Here is a 14480-nt window from a genome sequence, read left to right on the forward strand (position 1 = left end):
TTTTTTTTTTTTTGTAAATGTTGCACACTTTTCTGTCTGTTATCATCTATTTATCATATAATAGTTTTCAAATGTTGCATGGCGATGTCACTAATAGCATGGTTAGCTTGACTTTTAGGTGAAATAAAATGTAAAAAAAAAAAATTAAAACAGTAGCTTCGTTTATTTTAAGTAGTCATTTTGCAATAAAGCAAAGCCATTTGTAAAATCATTATAGGCATTGTAATTTTCTGTATATTTGTACATCTGTGAAGGGGTTCCAGATTTATTGGTCATTGATTTGCATTACACTTCCAGTCACGGCCAAATTATTTCAGTAAATTCAAAGAGCCACACAGCCCACCATGGCAAAAGAGCTCAAACCAATAGGATAAAGCTTTTTTTTTCTTCTTCTGAAATTTCAAAAATGTAATATCTGTTGAAAGCACGCTCTTGTTTTTGCTCGCACTCTCGTTTACACACACATTTGAACATGTTGACAACCTTGTTGTAAACACTACCCGGCTGGTATTCTTATTTGATATCACTAAATAGTTTTGCCATTTTAAGAGTTTTATTGCTTCAAAAATATTAAATTGTCACTGCAATATGTACCAACTAATAGTTTCTGTAGAGATGATACTGCCCAGCACTACTAATAGCCAGGGCAGACAAAGGTAATAACACATACCACACAGTCACATTTGTTATTCCAAAATTTATTAGAAACAGCCCAGTGTTGTATGTAGATTGTAAGGGTTCAAACTTTTCAGAAAAATTTCCTGATACCCAAAGCCTTATAATTAGTTAAAAAAACTGTATTAACTAAAAATCTTATATCAGCCTGAGAGGTTTACACAGAGGTAGCGTTGAAATAGTGTGACGCAAGAGACAAATTGCTGTGATTCATTTTTATAATGTATCATTTACTACAGCTGTCCTTTTCTTACAGTTGAGGTGAGCACATCTGGATGAAGATTTTTGAAGACTCGTTGAATCTCAAATCATCATGCATCCAAAACCCTTGTTAAATTTTCCTATCAACTTTCTTTCCCCACTTTCTTTGTCTAGTCACTCAAATGTTTTTCCATATCTTCCATGTAAGACCTTTGCCTTTTTCTATTTGAGAGTGCCTTAGAGGCTACAAATTATTTTTAAATTCTATCTTAGATGTAGAGCTATAGTACTGGGTGTCCATAATTTTAGTACAATTTCAAATAATTTCATTTTTAAATTACAGATATGAAAGTGAAAGTGATATTTTGCTTTATTTACATTACACATAATATGTAATACAGCAAATAATGAATAACGTTTGGCTTAAAGAAATAGTTCACCCAAAACAATGAAAATTCGAACTTAAGCTCACAAAACTCCAAAAACTCATCTATATATAGAATTTACTGCAGTTTCCAGCTGAAATGAACACTAGGCAGTAAAACCAGTTTGATTTATTTTTATGCAAATTATGATTACAGGGGCAGATTATTGATCAGTAAAATCTCATTTGTGCGGTTCCTTGCACAATACTATGTTATTACCTTGAAACACCTCAGACACTTTTACAATAGTACCATAGTTAATAATTAGGTGAACTAGGTGAACATTATTGTAATGGATTTTTCCTGTGCGTTCACAAACATTATTTTATGTGTGATTCTTATAAAATATATTTCAAATATATTTAAAATGTACTCCATTTTATGATAAACAAAAGGGTATTACCATGGTGGAAAATAATTCTGCAGTGTTGTGCATATCTACCAAGTACTTTATAAGCAGAATCTATTTAATTGGGATTTTTTTTCTTTAAATTAGGGTCTTTTGTCTTTTGCTTTTTTAGTCTGTCTGTCTGTCTGTCTTAAAATGTGTCAGTGTCTTTATGCATCAACATCTATATATTAATAACATATTTTAGTCATGTTTGACTCTCCCTTGTGATAAATATAAAATAATCAATAAATATTTTAAAGAAAAATCTTTGAAATGGACTAAGTTAAATTAAATTACATTTTTGATCATTTATGTACTATTATTTATATTTTATGATTCATCAGTGATGTTTTGTCTGAAGAGACAGGGGAGGCAGTGCCAGTGCTGCAACTAGCTTGCTTTGTGCAGTAAAAATATTTTTGTGAATGTCCCCACAATGACGTGAAATCATACTGCAAATCAGCCAATGGTCCCCATAATAATAATAATAATAATAAACAATTACACATACTAAATGATTTCTAAACAAGAAACATGTAAAAATGCAGAAAGGTTTTTATGAAGGGTATGTGATAGAAAATGTGTAATGGGGTTAGGAGAAGGAAAATTTAATTTGCCTGCTATGAAAGCATCTAAGATCTGTGTACATGGGCAATCAAAAGCTTAAATACTGATAGGGGAATATTTTAAATATTAGTGAAATTTTACAATTCCCCATACCAAAAAGTTATCATGGAATTGTTAAAGACAAGTGAATAGTCTGCAAATAAAATAAGAACAAAGGAAGTGTGTCCAGCCAGACTGAAGGTAGAAATAAAATGAATAAATTAATAAGCCTGCAATCTGCAACCAGTTAAATAAAAGATAAATATAATGAAATTGCATTCTGAGATAGCAATATATCTTAACTTATGTTCTAGTTCTTCATGTTTGCCCTTTAAGGATAGTTTTTCTGGTTCGAACAAGAAGGGTTGTGCATAAAATTCCATGACATCATCTTTCACATCAAAATCATCAGCCGTTGTTACTTTTACGCTGTGAATTTTGGACGCTAGTCCTGCTGGTGAAATTCTATACACAAGTCTTCACTCTCCATTGTAAACAAACTGTTAGCTTATGCTGGCCAGTGTTGCCAGATTGGATGGACAATTTCCAGCCCAAAAGCTCAACAGAATCTGCCCAAAAAAATACCCAAAACTTTAACTGTCAAAATAATGTGAAAGAATATTATTGCCAAGGTTGATAAGGACCATTTTACTCCTTAAAACAAAATAATGATGACAAAATAATATAAAAAGATTAATTTCCTAGGAAAATGGATCAAATCAGGGCTAATATGTTAGAGAATTACTAAATATGACTAAAATATGCAGACAGACACTGTCAAAACTGCAATCAAGAAATTAACTAATACTCTCGAAAAAGCATGTGCATCATTTTCAGTGTCAACAGTCAGAATAATCCAATTTAAATGCAAAAAGCGCCCAATATAGACCAATTTCAGTATTTGCAAACAGTGAAGGTTTTTTTTTTTTTTTTTTTTTGGCTGGAGCCTATCTGGTGACAGAAAATAGGTAAATGTTATATAAAATGTTATAGGTTTAAATAGAATTTCATGCTGTAACTGTAGGGCTAATACATTGTTCCCTATGAAATGCATATGCAAATATTATGTAGACCTATTGTTTAAATCAAATTTATGCTTTAAAAGTAGGGTAACCATAGCAGGTTTCATCAATAGTCTGTCCATTTAAACATCTTCGTTTAGCTTCAAATAGCACCTTTGACAACATCATTCTATAAAATCTATTTGCATTCCAATTTTTACATCCAGAGGCACAACAATATATATATATATATATATATATTTCTCTAATTCCATGGATTTTACCCATTTCCCCCCACCACAATGTGCGCAGCTGCAAGTGATGTAACGGTCTTCTCCAAATTGGATGTAAGTGGTCAAAAAAAGCAACATAATTAGCGGGTTTTTCACACTCGTTTATGCACCATGAGTCAAAAAATGTCATTCACTGATACATACTGTACCATAATCCAACAATAAAAAATTAACAACAATAAAGTGATTAAATAAGCAGTTTTTTTTTTTTTTTTTTTTTATATACCTTTAATGGAAGAGGACAGTAGAGAGATGACAGTAAAGCATTGGGTGGAAAGAAGGGAATGGGATCCGCAAAGGACCTCAAGGTGGGAATCGAACTCTGGTCACCGTGAGCACAGTTGCACTATATGTCAACACAATAACCACAAGACTGTTGGTTTGATTTTGATTAATTTATTCAACTGTGCTCTGATTTCAGAGATGAAAGTGAAGTGAAAGTCGTGACATTTGTCAAGTATGGTAACCCATACTCGAAATTGGTGCTCTGCATTTAACCCATCCAAGTGCACACACACAGCAGTGAGAAGTGAACACACTGTGAACACACACCTGGAGCAGTGGGCAGCTATATCCAGCGCCCAGGGAGCAACTGGGGGTTCAGTGCCTTGCTCAAGGGCACTTCAGCCATGGGTATTGAGGGCGGAAGAGAGCGCTGTTCATTCACTTCCTCCCACCTACAACTCCTGCCAGCACCGAGACTCGAACCTGCGACCTTCAGGTTACAAGTCCAAGTCTCTAACCATTAGGCCACAGCTGCCCCCTGCAATGTTATTAGAGTTTTCGTGTAATTCACATTATGAAGGTCGAGTCACTCTTCCACTCTTTACCATGTAACTTATAATTAAGCCACTGGCATTGTGATCACTTGAATATACAGCTATATATTCAAAATCTGATCCACTATTGTGCTAAAAACCAGTCGCTCATGAATCATCACGTCTGTCTGCTGATCCCTAGTGATTGGCTAAAAGTGCGGCTGGCGACTCTGCAGTGGGCGTGTGTGTTTAGTAATGTCACGATGACTGATTGAATGCAGTATATGCACACTTGGGTTTCATTTCATAAGACCTCAGTGCATCGTCAGGAGCGACGGTATTACCATTTTGCAAGTAAAATCCTTCCTAGATATTTTATGGTCAACTAGTATTATTGGAAAGTTGAAGAGTTTAGAAATAGCAGCAACTCAGCAACAAAGATTTCAGTGGCTGAGCAGCTTCATGCAAGCCTCACATCACCAAGTACAATGCCAAGTGTTGGATGAAGAGGTGTAAAGCACAACTCTTGAGCAGTGTAATATTGTTCTGTGCAGTGACAAATTATGCTTCTCTGAGAATCGCTGATCTACTACAGTACATATACTTGTAATCTGTAGAACTCTAATGGTATACATTTCTAATCATAACACCCCAAATTTACTTAGGAACTACTGCTGATCTAAATGGCCACAGCCACATAATATACTGCTAACTAGGAATGGGTGTATCGATCCTGAATTATCGATATATAGATACTGAAGTGAATATCAAAAGTATCGATACTCAAATAAAAAATATCTATGCCAAGATGTTTTATTTACCAGTGATTTTGTTCATTTAACAAAAAAAATGAATGCTTACAATACACATTGAATTGGACAGACAACCTATGTTGGCAAATAATTGTGTATGATAGAACTATTTTTCTGCTCATCTGAACATACGCAAATGTTTCAAGACAGAACCAATCAATCAAAGTGAGTGTTTACTCACTTCTGACAGTGCATTCAAACAAGGCATTCGTTTCCAAAAAGTATCATAAGAAACCAATGATGATTTTGGGAATGGCAGCCTAGAACAATACTTATCAGAGGCCAGAAAAAAAACATTTATGTTTAAATTATTTCACAAAAAATAAACTGAAATTGTAGCCTACATAGATTGTGCAGTTGCATTTATTTAAACTGAACGTAAAAAGTTCATATTGATCATGTTCTATTCTGTAATGTTGATATAAATCATCACACTGTCAGAATAAAAGGTTGCATTTTATGCCTGTAACTGGCAGTCCCTTATGAAAATAAACCATTGTTTTACTAAAGTGACCGTAGTTCAACTATAGTATTTGTAGATTTCCACACTAGTAAACATATTTTAACCATGTGTAAACAAAAACATAACCTTTTATGTTGCAATTAAGGCATATTGAATGTTAAAATGCATTTCAAATATAAAGTTAATTGTCATTTAATTTAATTTAATTTAAAGTAAATTGGATATCATTTACCATTGTACTCTTAGTGATTTAATAATTTAATAAATTTCATAATTTAAAAGTTCAGTTTAGAAGTGTCCTATCAGTATCTATATTGACAATACTGGCCTTTAAAAGTATCTGTATCGTATCGAAAACAAAATAAGTAGTATCGCCAATCCCTACTGCTAACATACATAAACCAGTCACACTTTATTTTAAGGTACAATTCTCGCTATTAACAAACCATTGACTATGACTTTTGCCTCAAACTCATAATTTGTTGCTTTTTAATAGTCAAGTCACCTTTATTTGTATAGCGCTTTATACAATACTGGTTGTGTCAAAGCAGCTTTACAGTGTTAATCAGGAAAATAGATTGTCAATAATGCAAGAAGACAATAACGGAGTCATTTTTTCAGCTTAAGTCAGTTCATTGATGATGAATGTCATCATCCAGTTCAGCTCCCTTCCAATAGTGTTTGTGCAATCAGTCAAGAGTCCCCAACTAAGCAAGCCAGTGGTCACAGTGGCAAGGAACCAAAACACCATCGGTGACAGAAATGGAGAAAAATTTAGCTGTTGAGGTCATCTCTAGGTGCTGATCCACCATCTGATCTGGATACAGACTGGATCCTTATGGCTATGGTGACCTTGAAATAAAAATTAAAGAATTCTTACTATTTAAGTACATCGGGTGTTATGGGAAGTGTCCCCAGTTCTGGTTGACCTAATTAATGCAGCCTAACAGTCCTTCAATGGATTTGAATAATACAAATGCAATAGTGTATTATGTCTGTCAAGTTAAAAAGATGGGTCTTTAATCTAGATTTAAGCAGACAATGTGTCTGCTTCCCGAACAATGCTACTGTAGGTAGATTGTTCCAGAGTTTGGGCGCTAAATAGGAAAAGGATCTGCCGCCCGCAGTTGATTTTGATATTCTTGGTATTATCAAATGGCCAGAGTTTTATATAATGTGGTCTATATAAAGGACTATAATGTGATATGAGCTCACTTAAGTACTGAGGAGCTAAACCATTCAGTAATTGGCAAGATTTTAACATGTATTCATTGTTCAATAGGGAGCCAGAGCAGAGTTGACAGAACCGGGCTAATGTGGTCGTACTTCCTGGTTCTAATAAGAACTCTAGCTGCTGCATTTTGGACCAGCTGGAGTTTGTTTATTAAGCACGCAGAGCAACCACCCAATAAAGCATTACAATAATCTAACCTTGAGGTCATGAACACATGGATGAACGTTCCTGCATTTGACACTGAGAGCATAGGTCGTAATTTAGATATATTTTTAAGATGGAAAAGTACAGTCAGATTTTTTTTTCAGAATTTAGCAGTAGGAAATTACTAGTAATCCAGTTTTTTATATTAACTATGCATTCCATTAGTTTTGCAAATTTGTAGGTTTCATCGTGCCACAAAGAAATATAAAGCTGAGTATCATCAGCATAACGCCATGTTTCTTGATGCTATCTCCCAATAATTAAAGTGTGAAAAGCAACAGTCCTAGTACTGAGCCTTGTGGCACTCCATACTGTACTTGTGAACAATATGATATCTCGTCATTTACTGCTACGAATTTATGACGGTCAGATAAGTAAGGTTTGAACCAAGACAATGCAATTCCACTAATGCCAACATAATTTTGTAGTCTACTCAAAAGAATGTTGTGGTCGATAGTGTCAAATGCAGTACTAAGATCCAGTAGCACTAATAGAGAAATACAACCATGATCGGATGATGAGAGCAGGTCATTTGTAACTCTGATGAGATCAGTCTCTGTACTATGATGAGGTCTAAATCCTGACTGGATCCTCATGTGATTTCTTCAAGCCAGTCTCTGTTCTTATACCAGGCACTACAGAAGGCCCGCTTTCTCCTATTAAAATCACGGGTTGGATATCAAGACAAACCTGATTTGGTTCCTTATCCCTAAGGTCATCGGGGGCCGTTGACTGGGGTAAAACAGGTGTGAGTGATGCTGATGTCCTTCGCTGCTGGGTAGGCACAGGCTATTGACCAACTTCAGCTGTTGGTTTGACGGCCTGTGCAGGGAGAGGCTGCTGGGCAGGTTTAGAGTGGGACCGGTCACCATCTGGCTTAATTTTCTAAGCAGCATGGCCAGATAACCTTTTATGAACATCCACTGCCAATGGTTAGCCTAATGCTCATTAAAACATGCTCAGTCTTACTATTAAAAATAATAAAAGCAGCCACATAGACTGCCAACTTTTTTTTTTTTTTTTTCCAGAGCCAAAAAAAAAAAGCATTTATTATTTGGTTCAGCGCCAACTAAGAAGAGCGAAACATGAATTTCTTGAATTAATTTTTATTATCATTTAATAATTTATTATTTTTTATTTTAGTTAATGACAATATTTTCATAATTTAGTCACGTGACTGGTACAGAGACCTGCAGTAATATTTTAGTTTTTATTTTAGTTTATTAATATTTTGAATTAGCTTTAAGTGTATTTTTTCTTGACTTATTTTTTATGATTATTATTATTTGTATTTTTTTCCACAGTGTTTCATAGTTTTTAGTCACATGACTGGTACTGATTCCTGCAGTGCTATTTTAGTTGTATTAGTATTTTGAATTAGCTTATTTTTTTTTACTTAGTAATTACAATTTTAGGCTATTTTTTTTTTTTTTTTAATGGGCCTATTGCTATTTACATCTATTTGATGTTATTTATATTTATATAATTTACATTTCAGTTTAGTTTAAGTTTTTATTTATTTCCAGTTAATAATTTTAGTGCTTCAACTTAAACTTATTTCAGTCTATCACGGCAACAAATCTCGTTAAGTTTAAGTTTTTCAACTAATATTATATTTTATTTAATTTTAGCTTTATTTCAATTAACATAAATGCAAAAACATAAAGACCCAACTGGATGTGAAAAAGTTTCTACTGTACTGAGATATGTTGATGACAGTTATCGTGTGTGAGAGAGACTGCTGAAATTGACTAAAAGCAAACAATGTGACGCCTTTACATTAACCAAGTTATCACTGAACTAACTAATTCTGGCCTTAGCCTTGACAAGATTTTAAGTCAGGAAAACAAGGTTTTATGTATAAAACACAGCAAAATAATAATAATAATAATAATAATAATAAATGAATAAATAAAAATACTGCAAGTGTGTGCATTGTTTTAATCACCAGCTGCATTTGGTGGTGGTAAATGCAATGTCGTCTGAGAGGGCGATGGAGGACTTTTTGCAAGGATTTTTTCGCAAACCCACGGTCGCTGAACAATACAGTGGTGATTCCTTTTTTTCTGGGAGGGCCTTCAAAAGCAAGAGATGAGAGAGCAATCTTTCCACAGCTGTACTGCCCCATCTCTGTGTCTGCTGTTGCCATGGGGGGTTTGAGAATTTCCAGTTTTCAATGACAGTAGCAGTTTACAAACTTGAGTCAGTCACACAGAAAGTAAAACAGTGCTGGTCAGTCATCAGATAATAGTGTCAAACAAGCAATCAAGGAAGTAGAGATGAAACCATAATAATGTTGTCAATAGGGTAGAAGGTAAAGAACAGAAATATAGCTAAATGTATGAGAAATGCAAAATTGTTTATTTGCCATAATTATGCAAAATCAAGCATGACCGTACGGTTGATATGTCTGTAAAGGACATCATATAGCATATATATTGCCATTCATCTATATATTTATTATACAGATGCTTAAATATATATTTTTTTTATTTTTGTGGACCCTGAAGGTTATGAAACGTATCCAAGATACTAATAAAGTTAAAGGAATGTTTATTATTGGAAAATAATTAATAGAAATAGTTCTCTGAATTTAAATCGAGATTTACCATGGACTGACAGCTCAACCTTACGGTATAATTTTATATGAAACATAAGTTTAAAAAAAAAAGTGCCTGAGGCTATTTATTAGATGTCTACTAATAAGACTGCTGGTAGGTTTCTTCAAGCATCTCAGAGACATTGCCGCATTTCTTCTGGATTTAGTCTGTCTCAGTTTGTTCTGTTTCTTCAAAATAAGAAAAACTGTACATTTTCATCCTGTTCAAAGGTTTAACTCCCTGGCTCTTAATGCATCGTGTTTCCTTCTGGAGCATCAGTGAATGTTTGAACCTTTTTTTAATAGTTGTGTTTGAGTCCCTCAGTTGTCCTCAGTGTGAAAAGATGGATCTTAAAATCATACAGTCACTGCTGGAAAGGGTTCAAATATGTAAAAGATGCTGGACAACTGAAGATTCCACAGGACATGGAGGATTTTTCTGAAAAACAGTGCTCAGTTTAACTGTTCAGCACAAACAAGGGACTCATGAACAACCATCACAAAACAAAAAACAATCGTGGATCATCCAGGTAACCACACCTGGGTTACCAAGGGTTCACAAATGGGGTTATTTTAATAATTTCAGTTTTTTTTTGTTTTTTGTTTTTTTTGTCATCTTGTGGACTAAATGTAAATATATTTTATGTGAAATGTGTTACTCAGGACAGTACTAAAGAAAAAAAAATCTTATTTGGTTAAAATAAAATTTTCACAGATTCTGCAAGGGGTTCACAAACTTTTGAGTGGCATTGTACTTGGATGAAAGTTAGTGACGGCAGTGTATTTGGAGCACGTTTGAATAGATTTTATACAGTATATCACATAATGGGAGAAATAAGATTGTCAATACAGCCTATCATTCCTTCAGCTCTTTCTGATTGTAAACCTATTACATTTAAGTGTATTTTGACTAAAAGAACTCATAAGAGTTATCATTGGCATTTAAATGTTAAACTTCTGGAAGATAAACATTTTTGTGAGAAATATAAACTTTTTTTGGGATACCTGGAAAAGTGACAAATGCCTTTTTGAAAATATTATTCAGCGGTGGGAAGTTTGTAAAGAGCACATAAAAAGTCAGCAATATACATTTCATTCTTCTTTAGTTTTGAAAAAGACATTAGAGTGGTTGGAAAAAGAGATCGCTGACATTGAAAGGAGCATGAATGATAATGATGCACAAAATCTACAGGAACTGTGGAACGAAAAGAAAAAGTTGAGCTCTTTTTTTTTTAAAGAAAGTCAAATGAGCTCTTGTAAGAAATCTTTTTTAACTATAAGAGACATGGATGGACCCTCCTCTTATTTCTTTAATTTGGAATGAAAATCAGGACAAGAAAAACAGATGTATGCTTTAAAGGACAACAATGGACATAATACTTCAGATCCTGTAGTGATGTGCAAAGTTGCTGTGGATTTTTATTGTAATTTATTAGCTGTGGAGAACTCAGATGAGCAGTGTTGAAGACAACTGCAACAAGATTTTCCTGTTTTAACTTTAGAACACAAGCAGTCTTTAGAGACTGACCTCTCTTACTGCTGCTGTTATGGGACTTTCCTCAGGACGCCAACAAGGTTGGATGGATTACTTGCTGATTTTTATAAGGTTTTTTGGAATATAATTGGAAATGATTATTTTAAGGTTCTCCAAAATGCATAAGTGAAGGAACTTCATTTGAGCTGTCAGTGGGCAGTTTTAATGATACTCCCCCCAAAAAAGGTGACCTAACTCTCTTAAAGAATTCTACATTTTTTTCTAAATGTCTGGTCAACAGGGTAAATGGTGTTTTACATACACAAAGATCAGTCATACTGTATAAAAAATAGATCCATCACAGACAATTTACATTTGGTCTGAGATGTGTTTGATTTTGCATCCCATAATAATATCAATGTAGGTTTTCTGTCATTAGACCAGGAAAAGGCATTTGACCGAGCTGATCACATTTTTTGTTTGCATACCTTAAAGGCCTTTTGTTTTGGGGACAATTTTATTTCTAAAATAAAACTGCTTCATGTATAATCGAAATATCTGATGGCCTCAGTGTTCCTGTAAAAGAACATAGAGGCATTAGGCAAGGATGTCCTCTTTCAGGTCAGCTTTACAGTTTAGTTATTGAGCCTTTCCTGTATAGGCTGAGAATACAGCTAACTGGTTTAGATGTTAATACACTGGATGTTAAGCACTCTGTTAAGCTTTCTGCATATGCAGATGATCCCTTACCAAAAAGTAGTATACTTCAAGTTTATTTTATTAAGTATACTTAAGTAAAGTTCAAGTATATTTTTAAGTATACTTTATGTAGCAAGTATACTAATATCAGTGTTCTAGTAGTATACTTGTAAGTGTCCTGTTTCAGTACTCCTTGGGACTAAATTGGCCCACTTTCTACTATATAAAAGTATACTTTTAAGTATACTTTAAGTATGACAGTAGTAAACTTTGAGTACACAACTAGTTTACCTCTATGTTTGTAGTTTGTACTGCAATTATACTAAAAGTGAACTTATAGGTATACTGATAGTTTACTAATTAAATATTTTGCACACTTTGAAGTATAGTCTCAGTAAACTACTAGTTTAGTAGTTTTATACTGCAAGTATACTCATAAGTTTTCTTTAAGTGAACTTTACATCATACTTTAAGTATACTACTACATCCCTTAGGTTTAGGTTTTAATTTGTATATGTTTTGTTATATGAATATCTGAACATACAAAACATCCAAAGAAAGAACAGGGTATCTGCTTGTTAACAAAAAATATTTTATTCTAGCTTCATGCAGTCTTTTTTTAAACACTTTAATGTGGGTAAGTTTCATAAAAAATAAAGAAAGAACATTTTGAACAAAAAGCTGAAAAAAGACTATGAATTAGATTCAGAATGATAATCAAAACGTAGATGGAGTCAATCAAAATGCTATTACCTCTTCATCAGTCGACATTTTATTTCATAACGTTACAGTTTTGATGCTGTTTCATGTCAGATCATCGTGTTAAATTACATGTGTTAGTATCTGTTGTTTCTTTTTCTTCTTCACTTGTGTTTTTTTGGAAATTCTGTACAGAAGATGTGTACTAGCCACCCTTCCATATAACAAAGAAAACACAGATTCTAGGAGCATAAGTATAGCTCAAATATATTTAGACTTTTTGTAAGTATAAGTCAAGTATACTTAAATGTCATTTTAAGTATATTTCTGAGGAGTACATAAAGCCCATTTCTGAGAAGTACATAAAAAGTAAACTAAAAGCATACTTTCCTATTTTTAGTTTAAAAGAAGTATACTAATAGCACACTTGAATAAACTTCTTTTTGTAAGGGATGTTACTGTCTTTAAGTTTTTCTAAATTGGTAAAACACTAAACCCCAATCTCTGAACCAAATTCTCACTAGCTTAAACCCATCTTTCTGCTAAATCTTAAACACGTTCAGGCAGTTAAACTCTATTTGCAAATCTTGTGCACTCTTTTTGCAAAACTTTAAACACATTCTCATTCACTTAAACACTTATCAAACTGTGCATGCATTTTTGCTGCAAAATGCTAAACACAAGTGGCAAAAGTTAAACAACTAAAGCACGATTGTTATTGTTTATACACAATGATTCAAAATTGTTCACATTTGTTTCTAATGATGTGATCAAACCAACTGTACAAAATATGAGTCAGTTCAGAGTGCACAAGTGGCAAAGGTGACTGAATGATGGTATGAACAATAGATGGAAACAATCTGAGAAGGGGAGGAGGAAGAGTACATGTAAGAAGTGGAGGATGAGGAGAGAAAAAGTAAGGTTTAGAGAGTGTTTTCAAGGATCTGTCAGACCAGAGGTTTTTTCTCTTTGTCTAGCAAAAAAGACAACATTACTTGTGATGTGGACAAAGTCCCCAGGCCAGACTCAAGCACAAAGACATGATGCTAAGACAGAATGAATCTCTCACTGACCCTGATTTTACACTTGCACAACTTACAGTATACTGTGCATATAAAGCATATTGAGCATACTGTAACATGCAATTCATTTAGAGTTTTATTTGACCTTTTCGCCTTTGCAGTTGGACTACAGTATCCAAGTACTGAATATATACAAACATTCAGTAATATTCAATATTCGGCACAATACTATTCTTGCAGTACATACAGTAGGCCTATACAATATATTCACTTTACTCAGTTGCAATTACTATACTTTTTTACAGAATTGCAAACTTATTTACTCTATACAATTTTTTTTCCTGTAATGTTCTAGACGCTGTGTTCTTCATTTTTTTCTGTAGTGTCTAATGAATGCTCTGTAATAATAATAATAATAATAATTCCTTACATTTATGTAGTGCTTTTCATGGGCACTCAAATCGCTTTACATAGAAGGGGGTAATCTCCTAAACCACCACCAGTGTGCAGCATCCACCTGTATGACGCGACGACAGCCATATGCCAGAACGCCCACCACACACCAACTTATTGGTGGAGAGGAGACAGAGTGATGAAGCCAATCACTGTATGGGGATGGTTAGGAAGCCATGATGTTATTTATTCCTGTGATTTCAGAGCTGAATTTTAAGCATCATTACTCCATTCACATGATCATTTAGAAATCATTTTAATATTCTTATTTGTTGCTCAAAAACAGTGTAGATTTTTTTTTTCAGGTTTCTTTGATGAATAGAAAGTTAAGAAGGACATTATTTATCTGAAACAGAAATCATTTGTAACATTATAAATGTCTTTATCATCACTTTTGATCAATTTAAAGCATCCTTGCTAAATAAAAGTATTCATTTAAAAATAAAATAAAAATTATACTGACTCCAAGCT

At 33.6% G+C, this 14480-nt stretch overlaps 1 protein-coding gene across 1 annotated transcript in view; it reads left to right on the forward strand.

Annotated features, from left to right (window-relative positions):
- The window catches only part of hip1rb (huntingtin interacting protein 1 related b), an 80112-nt gene extending 78155 nt beyond the window's left edge, over window positions 1–1957 (forward strand). Inside the window, exon 32 of the mRNA XM_042734007.1 lies at window positions 932–1957. Coding sequence (XP_042589941.1) covers window positions 932–940 — 9 coding nt within the window. The 3' untranslated portion in view covers window positions 941–1957. The remainder of the gene's footprint in view (window positions 1–931) is intronic.
- Window positions 1958–14480: the final 12523 nt, after the last annotated feature.

This window comes from Cyprinus carpio, chromosome A3 (genome assembly GCF_018340385.1).
Source record: "Cyprinus carpio isolate SPL01 chromosome A3, ASM1834038v1, whole genome shotgun sequence".
NCBI classification, from domain to species: Eukaryota; Metazoa; Chordata; class Actinopteri; order Cypriniformes; family Cyprinidae; genus Cyprinus; species Cyprinus carpio.